The 21237-nt window shown below is 40.3% G+C and overlaps 2 protein-coding genes and 1 pseudogene across 2 annotated transcripts; 2 read left to right on the top strand and 1 right to left on the bottom strand.

Annotated features, from left to right (window-relative positions):
* Positions 1 to 5: 5 nt before the first annotated feature.
* On the top strand, positions 6 to 11002 carry LOC119888096 (annotated as a pseudogene).
* A 1520-nt stretch (positions 11003 to 12522) lies between these two features.
* LOC119888095 (mediator of RNA polymerase II transcription subunit 22-like) lies at positions 12523 to 14417 on the top strand. Its single transcript, XM_038698530.1, is given in 5 exon segments — positions 12523 to 12639; positions 12861 to 13027; positions 13314 to 13332; positions 13335 to 13393; positions 13914 to 14417. Coding segments are annotated over 4 exon segments (420 nt in total). The 5' UTR covers positions 12523 to 12639; positions 12861 to 12904; the 3' UTR covers positions 14133 to 14417.
* A 1966-nt stretch (positions 14418 to 16383) lies between these two features.
* LOC119888094 (telomere length and silencing protein 1 homolog) lies at positions 16384 to 19834 on the bottom strand. The gene is given in 10 exon segments (XM_038698529.1): positions 16384 to 16890; positions 17082 to 17186; positions 17300 to 17436; positions 18618 to 18815; positions 18918 to 18995; positions 19143 to 19213; positions 19298 to 19349; positions 19465 to 19524; positions 19744 to 19756; positions 19759 to 19834. Coding segments are annotated over 10 exon segments (873 nt in total). The 5' UTR covers positions 19820 to 19834; the 3' UTR covers positions 16384 to 16792.
* Positions 19835 to 21237: the final 1403 nt, after the last annotated feature.

The following is a 21237-nucleotide window of genomic DNA, read 5'->3' as shown; positions in this document are numbered from 1 at the left end:
GCACCACTCCTTCTGGCTCCCCCTGCTCGTCCCAGCAAAGTGTGTATCATCCAGGTGATGGTGATGCCCAAGCTGCCCTTACTGCACCAACACTCAGCCCAGCTGGAACCCCTTTGGGGATGATAACTTCTCCAAGCTAACAGCAGAGGAGCTGCTTAACAAAGACTTTGCAAAGCTATCTGATAGTAAGTTCAACTTGCTCACAGCATACTTACATGTGCAGCATTGGTAAATAGTTGTGGGATCTAAAAATGATTGTATCTGCGCAGCTGCTGCACCAGGAGAGAAGGTCACAGGCTCCAGTGAAAATCTCATTCCAGGGCTCAATGCTTTCCCAGGTAAGGCCTTGCCTAATTCTTCTCAGTATGATGTCTCATTGCTTTGCATACATTATATCCCAGGATGCTTCTCTTTGAGCAATATATCAGCCATCAAATGGACATTTCTCTTAATATCTACATGCAACAATTCCATATTGAGAGAGGTGAAATTCAACCGTTTAGCTGGAACTGTATGTGTTGCTGTCTTGACCAATGTCTAGAGTTGTCATAAAAGTTAGCTTATGTCTTCTCTATCCCCAACTCTCACCTACTCTCTTATTCTGTTATTCCTGCTGTCATGTTCCTTCATTTGTTGTCTTCCATCTTTATTTACTGTGCAATGTTAAGATGAAAGATCTGCAGACGTCATGAGTGCAGGTTCAGCGTTGTTGACTGCCCAAGACCCTTTTAATACCGTCTCCCTCTCTGACACCACAGGTAATTTTCTTGTCACAACATGACATAGAACGAGATGTGTCTTTGATTCTGTCGGACCTTAGGTTCTTGAACAAATAGATTTAAAGAGCTTATGAGTCACTTTTTTTTATTTACTGAAGTAGTTTCCTGGATATCACACGTCCCAGGTGTTAGTTTATGAGTGCTAGTTTTGTGGTTTGGATTTGTACACGTCTTATCTTGTTGACATAGCAGGCAGCCTCACAGTGGGTCCTTGTCAGCTTCCATGAATAGAGACCATAGCTACAGCTAGATCGCATCTCATTTGCAGATCTGTGCTTTCGCTGTTGCCTGGCAACGCGAAGGACAAATTCTCCTTTTGTTAATTGGATTGCCTTACTGCTGGAGGAGCCTGCTTACTAGTGGCACTAAGAACAAGAGAAAGTTAAGCATGTTGCCTTGTTAAAGTGATGACCCAGCCCTTTATGTTTACCTCAGTTTAGCCTTTAGCTCTTTTGGAAGTGCACGCTTAGCTGTGCAACCTCCTTTGTGTAGTTGCCTGGAATGAAAGGATAAAAATGTTGAGGCTATTACATAATCAGGGTGTGGTTAATCTTCTCCACCCACCCTAAGCTGTCTCTTTCAGTCTCTCTGAATCGCTCAGTCAAATAGGATGCACACAAGCAAACACAGTCAGACTTCTGCTGATAGAGCAGAGAGCCCCCGCTGAGCAGCATCCTTGTTACAGCGTACTGTGTATCATTTTTAATATTACATATGTTCTGTATTGACTTTCTGGGATTTATAAAAAGCTTCTCATCAGCTTTGGCCTCTCTCCTATAGTGAAGGAGGCAAAAGGTCACATCTGCTGTGCCATTTTCTAGCCAACACATTCCTTGTCTAAGACCCCATTTTGCCCCATAACAGTTTCCAGTAAGTATGAGCTGCAGTGAAGAGTTAGTAGTTTATTGTTTCATGCATGGACTGTATTTTAGCTTAATCAAACCAGTACTTTTTATAATAATAAAGGTGCATCATTGAAAGAAAATAACGTTTTAAATGGTAAAGCTTCTGGTAAAGCCAACTTAACAAAGATTTGTCTGCATTGTAAGAGGGTTGACATGTGGACAGTGACATTGGGGCAATCTATGAGCACTGTGAAGAAACTCAGTGATTGCTGTGGCTCGTTTTATATGGTAAAATGTTTGGTGTTGTAGTTTGTACTTCAAGAGCTTGAATAATTCTCAATGTTTTCTGCAGTAACTATTTAATATAATTCTACTGGTAAAGGATAATGCAGAGTTTTGTCCTTTTAAATGTGATGTATTACTCATCTTACTGGTTTTGGAGTGTGTGGTTGTGGTGGGCAGAACTAAAGAAACTAACAAATCATACAATAATTTTAGGATTTTATTATGGTTTCATTGACGTTGCAAGTCACCTGATGTTGGTGTCATTTTTATGTAAAATTACCTTGAAATGTTCGCACAGTGCAGTAATCATCTTTTCATGTGTTTTCCTAAAAATATTTTGTCCCAAAACAAATTTCAGCAACTTGATATCTACCATATTATAAATTTTACCAAACTGTAATTATGCTTGTTTATTTTGTCCGGATTTAATATTTCCTCTCACTTCAATTTTTCTGTTCCTTATTTGGATTTGTATGCGAAATCCTCCCTCATCGCCTGTTTTTCTCTCTTGCCCATCTGTCCATTACCTCTCTCCATCGTCACTCCCTGGCTTGCTCACAGAGAAGCTGATTGAGGGACTGAAGTCCCCTGAAAATTCTCTGCTGCTCCCGACCTCTTAACCCTGGCTGACCCCTTCAGTAGTTCTGCAGAGAGCTCCACCAATGGTACTAGCTCTGTTTTTGTCCCCTGCCTTGCCCTAAAATTCCCCGTCTGCTCTGCATGTGTCTTCCTTGCCTTCCTTCTCCTCTTTCACTCACATCATCATGAAGTCAGAAAGGCCCACTGGGGGAAAGAGTAAAGAAGGTCTTCATCAATGTTATCCCTACTAAGGCAATTTTTGCTAATACTGATCTCTTTGTATTACCCCTTTTCCCACTTGCTCTTCTCCATGTAGCGAAGGCAGATGTGTGCGTGGATTCACTGATTCCTGGTTTGGAAGCCCCCAGGCCCAGCGACATTCAGGCCAGCCAGAGCTCATCCCTGCCAGCATGCCAGGTTAGCATCCTGGACCACAGAATAGGAAATCTTACCCTCGTTCTTTGCAGCTCTTTCAACAAGGAATAATTGTTTCTAGCTGTGGTCATGATCCCGTTGTCACCTTTTGATATTATCTTGACCGGAGTTATTTATTTATTTATTTTTTTGAGGGATTTTACAACTGCATTCATCAAACAGATTTATCACTGACAAAACAGCTACATCATTTCGGCCTGTTGCTCTTTCTGGCAGCTAACTTTAGTAACTGGAACAGTTGCTGTAGTGTAGAGCAGTGAGGTGTACCATGACCCTGAGGTATTCTAGGGTGTGAAGCAGCCTATTCAATGAGAAAACGTAACACATTTTTCATCATCGATGCTTATTTTGCCTAAAATCCACCCACAGTCTACATCGTTCTGTAATATTATGAAACGTGTAGGTTTTGGTATTGTAGCTCCTGTCCCTAACTTTGGTGTACGTTTTAAATGCAATTTCCACCAAGAGTTTCCTTTTGAAGCTGATGATTGTATGCTTCCAGAGATAAAACAGTGAACTGTCTTATTAACCAAATGCATTTTCCTCAGCTCCTTAAGCTAACAATCTGTAACCCCTTGTCCCTCTGGCTTTGCTTCATCTTGTCTCAGACTCTCTCACTGGAGAGGACTCTCTGCTGGGTTGCGATCTGTTATCTCATACTTCTCCTCATGGAAGCCAGTCTGTTTCTGGTCTCCCTTCCTCTTCCTCCTCCACCTGCTCCTCTGCTCCTCCGGGCTCCGGCTCTGGATCCTGTCTGGAGGAGCTGCCGCCTGGCCAGACTGCTTCTGGTAAGACCTCCCCCTTTGCAGCACCCCTCAGCTGGCTTCATGTCTGCTGGGTGTCTCGGCCCATGAAACCATCACAGACTACAGATCCTTCCAAAAACAGGAGGGCCAGTTCAAACAGAAAACAAAATTGACACGTGATATAGAAATTGAATTAGATGCACTGAATGACCGCTTCACAGACCCTTGACTCATTTGTAGATGAGCCAAAAGCCACCTAAAATGCATGGCTTTTAAATACTGTGACTGCCCTGACTCCATCTATTTTTAATCTACTTGCATCCTCCTTTCTTTTTGCTCTTTTCTTTCGCTGAGTTAACTTTTTCCCCCCCTCCATCATTCCTTCACTTCCTCTTCCTTCACCGCAGACTCTGCTTTCCTCATGTCGTGTGGGGAGAAGGGCAATGACGACGAGTTTGACCCTATTCCTGTGCTCATCTCCAAAAACTCAAATCAAGGTAAGGTTAACAGAATCCCGAGATGAGCACTCACACCTGCTGAAGCCCAGAATATGAGCCAAAAAGATGAATGACTTAGCCCCTAATTCAGTTACCAGCTGTTTCCTGTGACTACTGATGTGAGTAGTTTTGTATGGGTGTGCTTGTCACATTAAGGCTTTTTATCCCATCAAGCTCTCACATTAGACATCTTTCCCTCTTTTGTTTCTAATGTTACACAGCCAGTTATCTTCGCCTTGCAGGTGTTTGGCTCTTTGTAGTTTATCTTGAAAATCTCCTCATGTTAAAGTTACATTCCCTTACTCTTCCCCTGTAATGATGCAGCTGTATAAAGATTATCCCAGCTCACTCTCTGCCTGTTTCTCTTTCTCTTTCTGCCCCCGTTCATGCATCTCTCTGCTGTACCATCATTTTCCCTTAATCTCCATCAAATTCTCGCTCTTAATTTCTCCATACAATCTCTGTTGCTGTTACTTATTCTTTTTTGCCTGTTTTTTTTTTTCACGATCTCCCTCGGCTCTTCCATGTCCATCTCTTTCTCTGTCTCTCTCTCTTTCTGCCACGTTTCAGGTGGTCACTCGCGCAGCAACAGTGGCAGTTCAGAGTCCAACATCCCCAACTTGGCCCGCTCCCTTCTGCTGGTGGATCAGCTCATCGACCTCTAGAGGGGGTGGGAGAGGTCGAAGGGGCAGTGTGCAATCCTAACAAAGGGAAGGGAGGGTTGGGGGATAGAGATGGGGAAGCAGAGGCACTTAATGTAGCACCTTTTTGAAGTTAAATGGAGGAGCCAGCATAGATTGGTGCAGTGGAATCTTTCTTTTTATGTGCCTCCTTGGCCTCAACTCCATCTCTAGTTGCCTGATAAGCTGGTTTCATATAAATCTGCTGGCCGTTGACATTCCCACGCTGGTAAAAACCTTTTCATTAATGGCTGAGCATATCGTCTGCTTCTGTCCCGGCTACGTCATGGTCTTCCTCATGCTTTCCTCATACTTGCATTAATATCCCTCATTGAGTGCACTGCCATGGTGGTCGCCTTCCATCGTACGCACGTTTCTGCTTGATCACAGCTGCATCGTGTTCACTCTGTGTACTTGTTCAGGGTTGAAGCTTTATTTAAACACGCCACCTTCAGGCATGCTCATTTGTGTCAGGGGTCTGACTAAAGTGTGAGGAGTCAAAATGCTTTTGACCTCCAGGATAATGTTTCCTGTGAACACTTTGAACTAAACTATTGACCAAACAAAGACGCACCCTGGAGGAAACCCCTGAGAGCTGTTTGCACTGATTGAACCAGTTTGTAAAGAAGAAAACTTTTTTTTTGTCTTACGCAGGGTGTTATTCCTCCTAAAACTACACCTGTAAATCATTCGCTTGTGGTGATGTCTAAATCCTGAATCTGGTGAAGTCAGTGTTAACATGGGTGATTAATTCAGCTCCATTACCATGGCAGGATGCTTTCACTGGCAGCATTATCTACAACACTTTATAAGACCATTAATATTATGTGTGCATTTTATAATTACATGTGTTTCTGTGTAGGGTCATGTATTTGACTCATTGTCAAGATAAGCACAGCGGAAACGAAAGGGAATCAAATAATTTGACCTGTAGCCATGCCAAAGCTAAAAGGACAGTCTTTATTATTTTGCTGTGTTTGGCGTGTGTCTGTCTGCTTTCAGGGTCAGTGAAGATGAGCAGATTTTTAGCAGCATACCACTGTTATAGAGAGGGAGGTACAATGTAGATTTCATTGTGTTATTTTGTGTAGGTTTTGTGCTAACAAATAAGCTTTAAATGAAAACCTCCCTCTCCCATTGACGTACTCCCTGTCTTATCTAGCCAACCTTTTCTTACCAGATATGTAGAGGTCACTTGGCCAATGTGACTTCATCTCAGCATCCGGAGAAATGGAGAGAAAACTCCTTTATATGTACATAAAATCACTATACATTTATTTTCTCATTAGCACTGGTAAAAGTAGATTTTGTTGTGTGTGTACGTGTGTGTGTGTAATATTTTAAGGCATTTCATCTATCATGGTATGATTACATGTGGCAATTTATTGATAATGCTTTAGAATGAATGTATAAACTGCAACCATTATGAAATATGTAAAATGTATAATGATATATAGATTTAAAAAATATTTACATATGAAGCTGTATTTAAGAGTGCAAAGATGTTCACCCTTTCCTCTGTCCAAAGTCCCTCTGTCTTTTCTCTCCATTCACGTCAAGCATTCAGCTCGTGCTTTTGTTTTTAGGCGTCGTCATCAATTAATGAAACAAAGTGCTTATGACTTACCTGATTTGGTAGTATTTTTTTTTTCTTTACATAATACTGGTACTTGTAAGTTGACTGAGATAGATTTGTATTTAACAGGCAGCAAAACAGAGCTAATGACGGAATTTATTTCCTGATATCTCTGTAGCACCTCTCACCTATGATAGCTGTTATTTCATTAGGCTGATGATCATAAGAAAGGCTTTTGTGACTTGAAAAACACAACTGACTTTGCATTACATCTTTGATCTCAAAATCCCACCAAGTATTACCTTTCATTCAGGCTTTTCTCTAACCAAGGAAGGTGGATTGCGTATAGGCATTAGTCTCTTTTTATAAATGTCACCTTAGATATGTATACAGAAAACAATAAACGGTACACTTCTTCTCCTCCTCCCTCCACTATGACATATTGTAAAGGTCATAAACATCAACAATACTGTAAGAATTAGCATGGTTATAAAAATATGCTTTTTTCTTTACATCTCATAGTTCAGTTAAGTCATTTGCATTTTTGTGGCTAATCTATGCAATCCTACAATAATGCTTCATGTTCTTATCAGACACTACAGTGCTGTATCCTGTAGAGTTATAGCCTTGGCCGTAGAGTTTTACCTGTGTTGCCATGTGAAACCAGTGTACTTGTTGTTGGGTTGATATGGTGGCAAGTATAAAAATGACTTTGATTACATCAAAATGTTTGACATGATTCGGCAAATGTCCATATGTCAAAGCAGGACTATTGTGGAGTGTGTACTTCTATTTTTATGAATTAAGGTTCAAAAAGAGAGACACTGAATAAAAGTCATTAATGTGAATGGGTCATATTATTTGATTTTTACTCGGAAGGGCAAAAGAGCCATCTGACTTTATTGACAGTCTGAAGATTGGCTCTTCCGTTTTCATTGTTTTAATTAGCAGAGTTTTTTCCTTCTGGGAACAAAATTAGATTACAGACACTCTGATGTGACTTGATGGTATCTGCTCAAATTTCAGTATTATTTAGCGATTGCCTTACACTATAGAAATACATTTGCACCACTTGGTGCAAGCATCAGCAGACACTTGTCTGTCTGTACAGTTGTCCTTACAAGCTTTAAAGGACTATTCCAGTGTTTTCTGGGTTTCCCTGTCTATTCCTTTTGTCTCACCCTGTTATGTCTCAGTAGTTCCTGGATGTTGGTAGACATGTGTTTTAAAATCATGTTACTGTTCACTGCTGGTGTGATTCCAGGCCAGGGACCTTGATAAAGGGCTTGTACCACAAATAGACTAAACTGTATAATGAGGAATTGATAGCTGTTGTTTCACATGATTACGTGAGCAGTCTCTGATGATCTGTAGGCCATTGTTCAGTTTGATTAACTCTGGAGTGCAACAATGTGAAATGGGCTGTGGATAGTTTAAAACAGATACGTGATGAAGGACATTACCCAAGATGTAAAACAAAACAAACACTGCTGTTTTCCTCTAATGGCTGCAACTAACATCTCCCCAAGAACTGCCAGTTAACAGCTGCTGTCTACTCTGCTGAGGTAAGACTGATCTGTCTGTGCTCATCTGTGCAAACCTGTCTATACCTAATTACCTCTAATTTTTCTGTGAAGGCTCTTTGTCCTTGTTTCCACAGACCTACTGACTCCTTCTGAGCTCCCTCTACACAATTAATTCTTACTAAAAGCATAACTGCTGTGACTGTTTCCCCTAACACGAGGCACTGTTTTTGGAGGTTGAGGATGCTGCAGCTCTGCTGAAACTAATTTGTGGAAACAAGGTTATTTGATGTTGTAACGGTAGAGCTGGCTAGTCATCTGTCTGTATTATGTGACTTGTTCAGAGTAGAATGTGTCTGTATTGTTGTAAGTCTTGTGCTGGTTTCTCACTGTTGGGTCGTTATCGTTGATTCTTCAGTGGTTACAGATGATCCATCGATCATATAGTATGTCATGTTTGTGACTGAGGTTTGATGGTCTGGTAGATAAATGGGCGCCTGGACCTCAGATGGTAAAGTTTCATGTTACAATATTTATACTGTCAAATGTTTTTGTTTGCCTCTGATATGGTTTCCTCTATCTCTGCTCTCTAACACAGATATGCAAGGGGAGAGTAATGGCTACTCTGTGCTTGCTGAGGGACAAGAGTCTGAACCTCCAATGGGAGATCCTCAAACAAACGAGGGGTGTGTGCACTCCAGCGACGAAGATGAGGAAAAGGAAGCTCATACGGTAGAGCAGCAGGATGAGGGAGCCATTGAGAGTCATGTAGATGCCCATGACTGCAGCGGCTCCAGACCTCTGCTGCTGGACTCTGAGGATGAAGAAGAACAAGGACCTCAGTTAGCCCTCCACTCATCACCACACTCCAGCGCAGCACCAACACAACCATCTACTACCTTCCATCAACTTACTCCAAGCACCTTTGCTCACAATCATTCCCAGTATGTACATCAGCATGTACATGAGCCAGCGAAGGGGGCAGAAGTTGCTGTGGATGTTTTCGCAAAAGCCCCTTTTCGGATTGGGCAAGAAGACGTGGGCGACGTGTTTGCAAATGCTCCATTTCCGCATGCTCTCCTTTCAGCTCAGCAGCAGCTCGATGTATTCTCTCAGGCTCCCTTTGGAAAAAGGAAGGAGGCTGCAGGAGCTCAGCCCAAGACCTCATTTCCTCACGCAGCTGGGGTTCATGCTGTAACCTCCGACCAAGGTGCGTTGGGTCAAGTTGCCCAACAACCGTTCCGTCCCCAAGCTCTGGCCAAATATTCCCGACACTTTGAGGGACCCGTGCCCCAGCAGCCAGTAGCATCTCACAGAGTAGTGTCTAATGTGACCAGCAAGCCTCTGTGGCATCAGTCCCTGTTGGACCTCTTCACTCCTGGACCCCAGAAGTGAGCGCTGTAGACCCTTTCGTCTCTGCACCCTTTCACCTCAAGGCACCGCAAGAAAAGCCCTGAACGCACACTAAATTATGCAAACTATAACAGGCATACTGCATGCTGTCACCAGCGCCGCAGCTGGACTGCAGGCCTGCATGGATCTCATTCTTAACTGGCTCCAATTAGTTCTGATAGCGCATCATCTTTACACTTGAATGAATCCATTAGAGTAAGAACACTGACAACATTCTCCTACTGCTAGTCGCTTTTTATTGTCACATCCTTTTGAATCGTCGTTAATCTTTTTGGTACGTACATCTACACAAAGACAATATGGTGGTCAAGCATTTGATTGTTTTCTTGCCTACCTCAGTTTCTTTTTGTGTCAGCACTACAATACCACACGCTGAGGGAGTTTGTAGGTGGTCTGCAGCTGTGGCAGTTTAGTTTTCTGTATATTTGAGCTTTGCTGTGAAAATATGATCTGATAACGCCTCATCCCTCCATTGTATTAGTTCTCAAAAAGGGCAGATTCAGCTTGAATCACAAGATCATAACTTCACAGAAGCGTGGAAGAGGAAAAAACACTGTATAGAACAAGGAGCAAGTGAAACACATCCTCAATCTCTCAACACTTTTGCGTGATTTTTGTGACGAGATGTTTCAGAGGAATTTATCTGTATCCAAAATTTGTAAACGGCCTTACAGTTACATAATCAAAGTCAAAAGTTTTGGGTCCTTTATGCTTGACAGTTTGTTTTGAAGCTGATGCTGGATAATGATGCATTGACATTTCAAAGATAACATTTGTTGATATGAAATGTAACTGTTTGGTTCTGAAAATGTTTGCATTTTTGTCATGTGTATTATATTTGTGGCCACTGTCCTGTCTGATGAAAATAGAATATCAGTGTTTGTTCCAACGCAACGTACGAACCATATATAAATGTTAGGCATAGAAAATACATTATAATAGTTCCTATGTTATATAAATGTAGAAGAGACACTTTTCTGTTTCTCCATACTTCACAAGATATCTCAGAAGCCTTACACTCTCGCTGTAGTCCTCTGCTACAGTACCACATCAAACAGCATAAATCACTTTTGCCTTTTGTACCCTCCTAAAAAGAAACTGCTGCATTAACATCATTTTGGTGCACTTACATTAACCACCAAATACTTGTGTACAATCATGTACAATTTTCCTTTTGGTGTCTGCACTCTGATGCATCAAGATGTTCATTCAGCTCTGTAATGCACCTATATCGTAGACATCTCTATGAACTCCAAATGTGTACTAACTGTGACTCACACTTACAAATAACTAAAGTGAAAACCTTAACTGCAACTTTTAAAATAATGCCTTCCTGCAGTCACACAAATGTCTACAACACTTATGCTTCGCAGTTCCAGTCAGGGATTGTAATCGTACTATCTTGAAAGTGAGATCTTGAATGTTGACTGACTGATGACATTCCTTTTGAGTTTATTTCCATCGCCATTAGGGAATATTTTATTGTCGTCGTGCTTGTCATGGAACACTTTGTGGTTCCCACCATGGCACTTTTAAGAATGGGGATCCAACCTGTTGCAATCCAAAGTTTAATTCATGTATTCCTCTGTTGCAATGTAAAATCCTCATCTTTCTGTTCTTGTTTTTTATATATATATATATATATATATATTATATATATAAATAAATGCTCACTTTTCTCACCCAACTTGTATAAATGAAGGTTGCACTTAGTCACTGACACAGAGTCAAGATTCCCTAAGAATGTGTTTTGATTGTAACACAGCTGTAAAATGTATTTCCACCAGTGTTGTATAGAAATTCTTTGGAGGACTGATGATGTTGGACAAAAAAGCACTCGAAATACTTATGCTGCACACTCTGCCTTTGAAAACTCTGTTGTAAGTCATAAAAAAAACTATTAAATAAATTTAAATCTAATTTTGCACCATTTGCAGTTATTTAGCATCACTGAAATATTGTTGTGGAAGTACTGTAGGGGAGACCGGGTATGGTTGTAACACTTTTTGCTAACTCACTGAATTTTGTAGCTAGAGTTCTCAAACTTTTATAAAAAGTACCCACATTTGTTCACTACAAATGGCACCAATTTAATCATCTACAAGAATATCACAGACCTCGTGAGTTGATGTCAAATGCAATGTGTTCCCTGGTTACAACCTACCCCACTACCGGGGTAAGTTGTAACACACGCTGTGGTAAGTTTAACAAAGACAAAAGAAGCAAAAATGGATGTCACACTATATGATATGCTTCAAAAACAATTACAGTGAAATAAAAGAACGTTTCTCTCTCACTGTAACAGATTATGTCTGATGACTCACGCACATGTATTTGTATGTAAATGTATCTAGCTTATAGAATAAACTTACTTAACAATAAATACTACTAAAATGTACCTAATTAGGTCTAACTAAAAGAGGTGTGTGTCTGTGTCAATGTGTGTATATTCTTAATCAGAGTCACAGTCAGTGCTTGAAGTGGGCCGGTACTCATCGGTACACAGAACAAGCATTTCTATATTTTACTCTTTGGCGTACCGGGACTTTCTCTTGCGCACTGGAATGCCTGATTGCGGAGGAAGTAGGTAAATACTGGTATGATCACTTAACTCCTATCTTATCTGGAATTGGTGTTACAACTCTCCCCATGTTACAACCATACCTGGTCTCCCCTATTTTACAGTTTGAGGAACTTTTCCATTAACTTTGCCACTACTTTTCACTCCACTACGTGTTTCTGAAAGATATTTACAACGCTTTGCGATGAGATTTAGATTTTACATACATAATAAAGCATGTTTATTCAGTTGTTAATAGCTTCATTTCAACCGACTACACACTTCAAAGCTGCTTATATGTTAATGCAATCAAGAATAATGATCAAATATTGTAATATAAGGCATTAACAGGGCATTTTCTTACATAATGAGAACTTAAACTGATAATACGTTTCATACTATTTAAGTAGTTTGTGCTTTGGTTTATGCTACAATGAGATAAAAATTGTAACTATATCTAAAAATGACTTCTATATATGATTTCTATATATCTCACAAAAAGGTATTAAAGAGGATAAGGATAAAACCATACTAAATATAAACACGACCTTTATGTGCCTCACCGTTTTGCAGTGTGGACACTCCGCTGGAGGGCGGTAATATCCAGACACACCGGATGTTATCCGCCATTAAACAAGAAGAAGAAGAAGAAGAAGCGCAAAGGCATTAGTGGATATCGTTTATACAGTAACGTTGTTTACGAAGTATGCGGTAAGACAAAGTAAGTGATAATCACTAGAGAATCTGTAATAATATATACTTATGCAGTAGTACAGATATGAAAACACATAGGTGCACGTTTTTGGCTTCCCTTTTCTGTTATGAAAATCACGCGCGGTTTCATTGTTAGCTAAGTTAACTCATTTGCACGCTCGTGACATAACGTATTCTTCTGCTTTGGTAAACCTCATCAGCTGAATAGACTTCTGTGTTTTAACTCAGTGTGAACAGGTAACGCACCCTGTGTTGTCCTTTTCCTGAGCACGATGGCTACTCAGAGAGTGCTCCCTCAAAGCAAAGAGACGCTGCTGCAGAACTACAACAAGAGACTGAAAGATGACATCAGGTCCATCCTGGACAATTTCACAGAAATTATCAAAACAGCAAAGGTACGTTAGATAGACCGCCCTCTCGTCGTTTCTCAGTTGTTCTACCACTTTCGCGGCTCCTTCCCATGTGTTATGTTTGTTACTTCTGTGGGAAAGCAGGAAAGTCAAGTAATATTACAGCATAACGTAAATGCTTCTTACTGGTTAGATAAGATGGAACTAGTTAAATACAGGACTTGTTGGCATAATTTCCTGTCCTTTCCTCTCTCTTTCTCTCTCTCAACTTTGCCCTCCAAACATACGAGTATAAAGCATGTATTATTCTCACACTGTTTGCTTTCTCCAGATAGAGGATGAGACACAGGTGGCCGAGCAACTCAAGCAGAGCAGGACCATTATGAGATGCACGTAAGAGCAGCCAACATTGTAAGTGTAAGCACAGTTGTCCAGAACATACAACATACTGAGGTGTGAGCTGAAGTGTTGAAGTGTATTTAGTTAGGAGAGGGGAAGATGAGAGGAGGAGGAGGAGGACAGGCTGCTCTCAAACCAGCGTAACTTAGCCTTGAGTGGAATTTTACATTATCACGTTACTTTAAAGAAATCACAGTAAACGTGTAGGCATACACTGATTCTACTGTCTTGCTACTTTCTGAAGTAAATACATTCAGAAGAAAGAACCACATTCCTCACAGCCAACATTTCACCCCAGTCCTCCACTAGATTATAAAATGAAGTTATCTTGGTTTGAGTTAAGTGTGACTGCGCAGTATTCATTTGTACTTGCTGACCAACTGGTTGGACTGTGGGGTTCAGAGCTTGAATATAAAGTGAAATGCATCACAATCACTGTGACTGTTTATGGACCTGTAGGATTTAGCAGTCCACATACAGAAAAAAACATAGTGATTGATTTTCAAACCCCTCTTCTGTGTTGTTGTATCAGGTACGAGCTGGTGAGTCCCTGATGAAGCTGGTGTCCGATCTGAAGCAGTTCCTGATACTGAACGACTTTCCCTCTGTGAACGACGCCATCACCCTCCAAAACCAGCAGCTCCGCTTGCTGCAGGACGAGTGTGACAAGAAGCTCACCTCGCTCCGTGATGAGATCGCCATCGACCTGTATGAGCTAGAGGAAGAATATTACTCCTCCAGGTACAAGTAGGCTCATACGTGCCCCCATCCCACTGTCCCACTGTTGTCCCATGACCAGCACAGTGTACCGTCGTCTCACTTTTACCATTCTCTGCAGAGACCCAACACCTAAACATGAAACTTTTTCGGGTTGAATTATCTCTTCGTCACATCCAAACGGCACCATTCATCAACACAAATCATTGCAGAGGGTTGTTGTGATACAGCTCATGTCACTTTTACATTTTTATTTGTTTTCCTGCTCTATGACGTGTCGTAATTTAGAGAGGACTTCAGCATTAAAGGGGTATGCAACTGAATATAGGAAGCATCAATGTTCCAGCTCTTGAACTGCGACAGTTTAACGTGTGTTTTTGGCCGTTCGATGCTGTTTGACATCCAGAATTGTTGTTATTTTTTGTTGAGACAAGGATTCATATAATTCAGGACAGCTGGGTTTATTTCTAAATGGTGATCAGACTTTCAGTTTCCTGGTCTGCAGCGTCCCAAAAGGCTTGAGAAGGGTTTTAACAAATACTGTCAGGGCACACAGGAGCATGTTTTAGTGGTACGTAAATAACAAGGCCTTTCCTCCTGGTTCATTTACAACTAACATGTTTTAATTCAAAGTTATGATCAGAGTTCATTAAAATCCATGCATCTAAAACACTTAGTGTTTTATCTATGGATGGTTGTGAAAGGCTTCTGGGTGTAGCAACACAGAGCTTTGTGAGGAAAGTCAACTCCCTTTAGAAGAATTACACTTTGAAAGAACTAAAACTATAAAATAATATAGATTTTAAAATATGTAATTCATTTAAGATTATTTATGTGTAATGTTTAACTCATAAATGTAATGGTGATGACCTAATATGGTAGATTTTAAGGATGAACTATGGATGAATGTTTGGTATACACTGTCAAATCAGGACAACTGTTTGTTCTTTATTCGAGGTCAAATCAGAAGCTACTCAAGAGTTTCTCAAGTAGACGTTTTCTGTCAAAGCAATTAGGTTATTTTTTAACTGATTCCGTCCTTACGAACACACGTGACTCAAGCTGTAACCCTGCACATGTCTTTCTAGCACACGTGATGTGGTTTTACATGTGTACAAGTTTGTGCCAGCTGTTCCAGTAGATCCAGAATGATTAAGAAATAAAGTAGAGACAAAACACTGTAGTAGTTTGTCTTGTTTGTTTTGTCTGTGAGTAAGTATCGGTCCTGTTGGAGCAAGCTGGGTGTGGGCCTTCCTTTACCTCGCAGCACTCGCTCTGCTTTCTCCTCCTTCAGCAACTAATCACACCTTTTTGCTGAACTTAAAAACAAACAGTTAACAAGCCTCACCTCTGATTACAGTTGTAGACTAAAACTAAACTAAACAGTGTTATGCATGGATCCAGTTTCCAGTGCTTCTACATAACCTCCATGCTTCCATTGTATGTGTGCCCTCATGTGCACGTCTGTGTATGAATGTGCTTATTCTGACCTGCCGCTCTCGTCTGCTCCTCTCTTTCTGTGCTGCGCTGATTCTTTGCCTCCTACTGGTTTCCGCTCCGCAAAGCTACAGTCAGTGGGACAGCACTGATCTGCCACTGTGTGAGGCCTACCGCCGACGAGACAGCTGGGCCTCCCCTGGCAGTAGCTGCAGCTCTACCCAGGGAGAGCGAGAGGACGTGGAGGGGCCTTCTTCACAGGAGACAAACCTCCAACACCACCTTAACGGACACGGGACATCCTCTATAGAGAAACCATGAGGACACTGATTTTAACACTTGTGCTTAGTTTGGTTTGGCTCATTTAGTTTCCGTTACACATCGTGAACTAGTGTCTGATTATGTCTGCCACTGTAATGTGTTCTGGTCAATTTCTTTTGTATTTGATATCTTTTGTATAGCGGTATTACTAGAAATAAGTAAAATAAAGAAACTGTACCAAACAAAATATACCTGAAGAACCAGAATCAAAAGACTGATGGACTGTCAAATGTATCAGATGTAACATTCCCCTCAGTTTTAGTAACTTTTCAAAATTAATATTAAAATGCATAGACTGGCTCATACTGTATATACAATACTGAAGGAAGTATAAATAAATGCAGACAACTTATGAATTTTAGTGCATATTTGCAGCATTTAAATACCAGTACATATTTTATATTTTTATGTTGGCTTATGTATCCAATGTTAGTTCTCACATTTATTTTGTACCTTCTGATTTTATAATGTTTCATTTTTTCTTACTCTGAGCACTGGTCACATTAAAGAACAACTCAACGCTTGTGGACGTTTTTGTGTTTGTCTTTTAATCGAGTCCTAAAAACAACTCTACAACAAAAAAGTCAAGACATAGCATTGGGCTTAAAAAAAACATCCCTCACAAACCAGAGCAGGTGTACCACTCAGTCCAACACGTCTCATGTTATTCCTTTATGCCTTTACAGCTTCTGGTCTTATTGGACCAATTCCTTGATTATCAGACAGTCCTGAGCCACACAATTTCTTCAGGGATATAGAGTTCCCCTTTTACATAACAAGCGAATGTACAGTATACTACTGGGAGCTATTTACAATCTATACAAAGTACACTACTATCTTGGGAGTCCTCTTATTTTCATGACTCATTTGGAGGCTTCACTTAATTTGGTGCCATCCACTTAAGTATTCTGTAAAAATAAAAAATAAACACCCAGGTCAATATCGTCTATTCATCTTCTTGAACTTCTCATAATGGTAGTCATCCGTGGCCTTTTCGTTGTTTGGACGTTTGCGGTAGTTGGGTGGTGACGACGCTGTGGAGTAACAAGAAGAACGTATGAATCAGATTATATGTTTTATTTGTACAAACCAGTTCATAGGAAAAAGCACAGTTTCACGTTTCCCTGTTACGGTGTGCTCAAACAGATTATAACAGATTCCTACAGTCTAGTGTTACCGAACTGCTATACAATAAGGAGCGGTGTGTGGCTGTGTGGAGTCTTACTTTCTGGACCTGGTTTCTCAGTGTCTCCCACACGGAGTGGCCTTGCTTTGGGCTCTTCTCTGTGTCTGTGGTGCCTCTGTGGTGCATTCACATCCTCGTGATAGACTGGGGAAAAGAAAAGGCGAATACACATATTTAACCAACCGTTTCACCTCTCATTACCTTCTGGTATCCTCTCACTATTTCAACCCCAATGTTCACAGACTGGCAGAACTCACAGCGGTTGTGTTGGACGTAGTTGACAGCAATGTTGGTGGGTACAAATGATGTGCCGTTGTCTTTTTTCTTGTTCCTCTGTTCTGCCAGAAGCTTGGCTTTTGCCTCCTCTGTGAAGATAATGTTCTTTATCTTTGCACTGGGGAAAGAGAATCACAGAAACGGGCAATCAGTAACCAGTGTTGGGGGTAAAGCGTTACTGTAATCAAATTACTTTTGTCTGTAACGCAGTAATGTAACGCATTACCGTTGATAACTTCAGTAATCACATTACAGTTACTAATAACAAAATCGTTGCGTTACTTGCGTACTGGTTCTTGAACTATCCGCGAAACGGGAGGAGAGAAAAATAAATCAAACGTCCCTTTTTATGCATGACACTTTTCTGACCTCACTTTTGAGCGGCAATTCATGAGGATGCAGAAATGGCAGAGCTGCTAAAGAAATCTTTCGAGGGACCGATGTATTGTTTTAGTTTCATGAAAGTACATCGATACCCTCTAGCACACCTGTGGTGAGGCTCTATAGCCTGGGCAGTCTTGTTCTGACTCCGATGAGGAACAGGTTGTCTGACAAAAGATTTGACAGAATCATCAGGTATAACCACTTCTTTGATAAGCAGGTCCAGTAAGAGGGAATAATCTACTTTAAAGCCATAGTTCAGCAAGTGAGCTACAGTAAGTTTGTTGTGTGGCTTTGGTCTGTTAACTGCACAGTTCAAATTACCATTACACGTTTTTGAACTGTAAGGTAAGGATTTGTGTTGATCTGGGCATATATGAGGTGTAACTTGTTATTTGGCAGTTATTGTGCATCGCAGGTGATGTTATGCAGTAATCCAAAAGTAATGTAACCAGTAGTGTCACTAGTTACTTTCAGCAGTGAGTAATCTAGTAAAGTACTACTAATGTGTAATCCATTACCTTTTTTGAGTAACTACCCCAACACAGTCAGTAACACACTTGCACCTTTTCTGTCAGCTAGTCTCAATGCAGAATGCGTTTCTCACAGATTTAAAAAAGACAATAGGGCTGCCAATGAAAGACTATTACCATTGTCGATTAATCTTTTGATTATATTCTCGATTAATCAATTGGTTGTTTGGTCTATACACAAGACATTCAGTTTACTGTCAGAGAGGATTAAATAACCCAGAACATATTCACACTTAAGAAGCTGAGAGAATTTTGACTTATTTTTAAAAGAAAATAAACCTGTTAATTATCAAGAAGGTTGGCGCATAATTTAATAGTTTAAAACTACTCAATCGCTAAAAAATATTATCAACACAGGCTCATTTTGAGAATATTTTATACATACTCAATGCCAAGGTCAACTTCGGGAATCCCACTCAGCATCTGATTGGACAACATCTCCTCTGTCTTCTTGGCAGAATTGACACGGATGCTCTCGGGCAGCTCATACAGGTGGTCCTCTGCATTCTTCACCTTAACTTTCTGTTCCTCTGCTTCCACCAACCCCTTCTTCTTCTTCAGCTCTGTCTCAATGTATTTCATCCTGCGAGGATAGATTCATGAAAAATATTTCTATGAAACACCGTGTGTGAGTATCCATGTGTTATATGCTATAACTATTGCAGCGTGAAACAAGCAGACATACATGTCCGCATCCTCGTCTCGTCTGTTAGTTTCAGCAGAAAAGGAGGTGCCCAGGTTGAGGTCAGTCTCTTCTTCTGTCCTGCATGTGAAACAGAGGTCATCTTGGGTCAAATCAGTGTCACACGTGATGACACACATTTTTCGTTATGTAATGACATACTAGTACATACACAATGTGTTAATAACACTGCATGCAAATAACTTAAGCGCTCAGAGATTTACTTACATGTCCCTATTCCTGTCTTTGACTTTCTTCATGTCAATAACTCCTCCGGTCTTCAATTTGAAAGGGTCATTCTGTGAGAAGCATTAAACAAACGGTAAGTTAAACACTCATATCTGGTTAATCCAAATTACTACGAAGACAAAAAGATCACTTACATCAATTTCAGCCTCTGGTGGCAGTTTCTCTCCTACCAACAGAGCGGTCACACTAAACAAAAGGGAAATATGATAATCAATTGATATCTAAAATGTTTCTCATAATATACTATAGATTTTAAACGTGTTTAACGTTTGAGAAACACTAACGTTAACATTCAAGTTACCTGACTCCGGTCTGTCGTTTCCGCAAACTCTGAAGCTCTTTAGCCTCTTCTAATTTTGATCTAAAAAAAAAAAAAAAAAACAAGAAATACGCATACACATTAAATGGCATTAGCTAAAAATACAACTAAATCCAAATAGACAAAATCCGTTATGGTGTCGTGTTTAACGTTGATCGGGCTGTTGGCTAAGCTAACGTTTATTAGCTGACATAACGTTAATCTAACGTTAGCAAGTTAGTATCTTTGTTCATGTTGTACAGTTTCAATTAAGTACTTTACCTGACTTCTTCAGTTGTTCATCCTCCTCCACGTCTGACGAGTCCCTTCTCCTCCTAAAGTTTTTGCCACACGGCATTTTTTAACGCAATTTCTTGGTTCAGCGATTTAACAAAATTGCGCTTGTCCAACGCAACTAGCTAGATGTCGAGGGACGATTTTATGTAGCGTACAATAATAGTGCGTCACTTCCGCAAATAGCACAGCCCTCTTCCGTTCTTTTTAGGTATCAATAACAAACATGGCGACTTACAGACAGGTCGGCAGGTTGTTGGGTATTTCAGCAAGACTTTCCCGTCCGTAAGTTTACCTGTTTACCTGATGTCCTTTTGTTGTGCTTTTTAATGCTTGTATGAATGCATCGACTTCTTAAGTACCAGAGTCCGACTGAGGTTAAATATTAGCGGCTAGCTAGCTAGCTAAGTTTAGCTAAGTTGCAGAGTGACGCAGACAGATTATTAACTTATTTCTCAGAGCAGCGTGATAAATGTGTCTGATATTGTTTTAACTCCTTAGATCACAGTTAGTTGTTAAAGGTGTTTTGACATTGTTAAACAAAAATGGCTCTTTAATGTCGTGATATTTTAAGCAATTCTTTACAGATGTAACGTTAACGTCAACAAAATTAAGGAAAAAATAAGTTGCACTTCCTCCAAGTCCAAATTTATTTGTGACCTTTGTCAGCAGGCAACTAACATTACAGCCTTGAGTCCATGTGCGCATCTGGACATTGCAATTGTTTCATAGACAATGTTAGGCAATATCAAGCCACAAATTCCAGAAACGATTGAGGTGTTGACTCTCCTGTGTAGCTTTGATTTTATTGCTTGTTGTGAGGTAGCAGTGTTAACCACCAGTAATCCTGATATTCTGCATTTTGCCAGATAAAGGTGGTGTAGAATAAAAACTAATCTGTATTATTAATCACTTGCAGTTATGAATTATAATAAGATAATGGACTACATGCTGTGCACAAAAGGGATTTAGTAGATTAGTCTTACTCAGCCTCTTTGAATCGCTTACTGCCACATCCACAAGTAGGAGGGAGGAAATGATATGTCTAACTGAACTATATATTCTGATTGTTGCTGTAACCTTTTGAATATCTCTTGTGTTTTGTCTCAGTCTTGCTGGAAGTGGATGTCAGAGCGCCGGATTACACTGGCCTTCACATAACCAGGAGTCTTGAACAGATGGCCACAAAACCCCCATTGGGTTGTTCCTGGTTTGTATACCTGCAACCATCTTGTGGCTCTCTAACTCGGGGAAAACACCATATAGTAGGGGTGTGACGAGGCACTTACTCCATGAGATAAGATGAGACACAAGATTGGGTTCACGATATCGAGACGAGACTTTAACACTATTTTTAAGAAATCTTCAATGCTAAGTTATATGAAAATTTTAAACATTAAACAAATTTCCTGCATTCTGGTGAATTTTTCTGCACTAATTTATGGTGGAAATATTTTATTTATGTAATGGGAAACACAATAT

The sequence above is a fragment of the Micropterus salmoides genome, unplaced genomic scaffold, assembly GCF_014851395.1.
Source record: "Micropterus salmoides isolate LMB-PRFRI ecotype aquatic unplaced genomic scaffold, ASM1485139v1 Ms_hic_scaffold_481, whole genome shotgun sequence".
NCBI lineage: Eukaryota > Metazoa > Chordata > Actinopteri > Centrarchiformes > Centrarchidae > Micropterus > Micropterus salmoides.
This window is presented reverse-complemented; position numbering and strand designations above follow the sequence as displayed.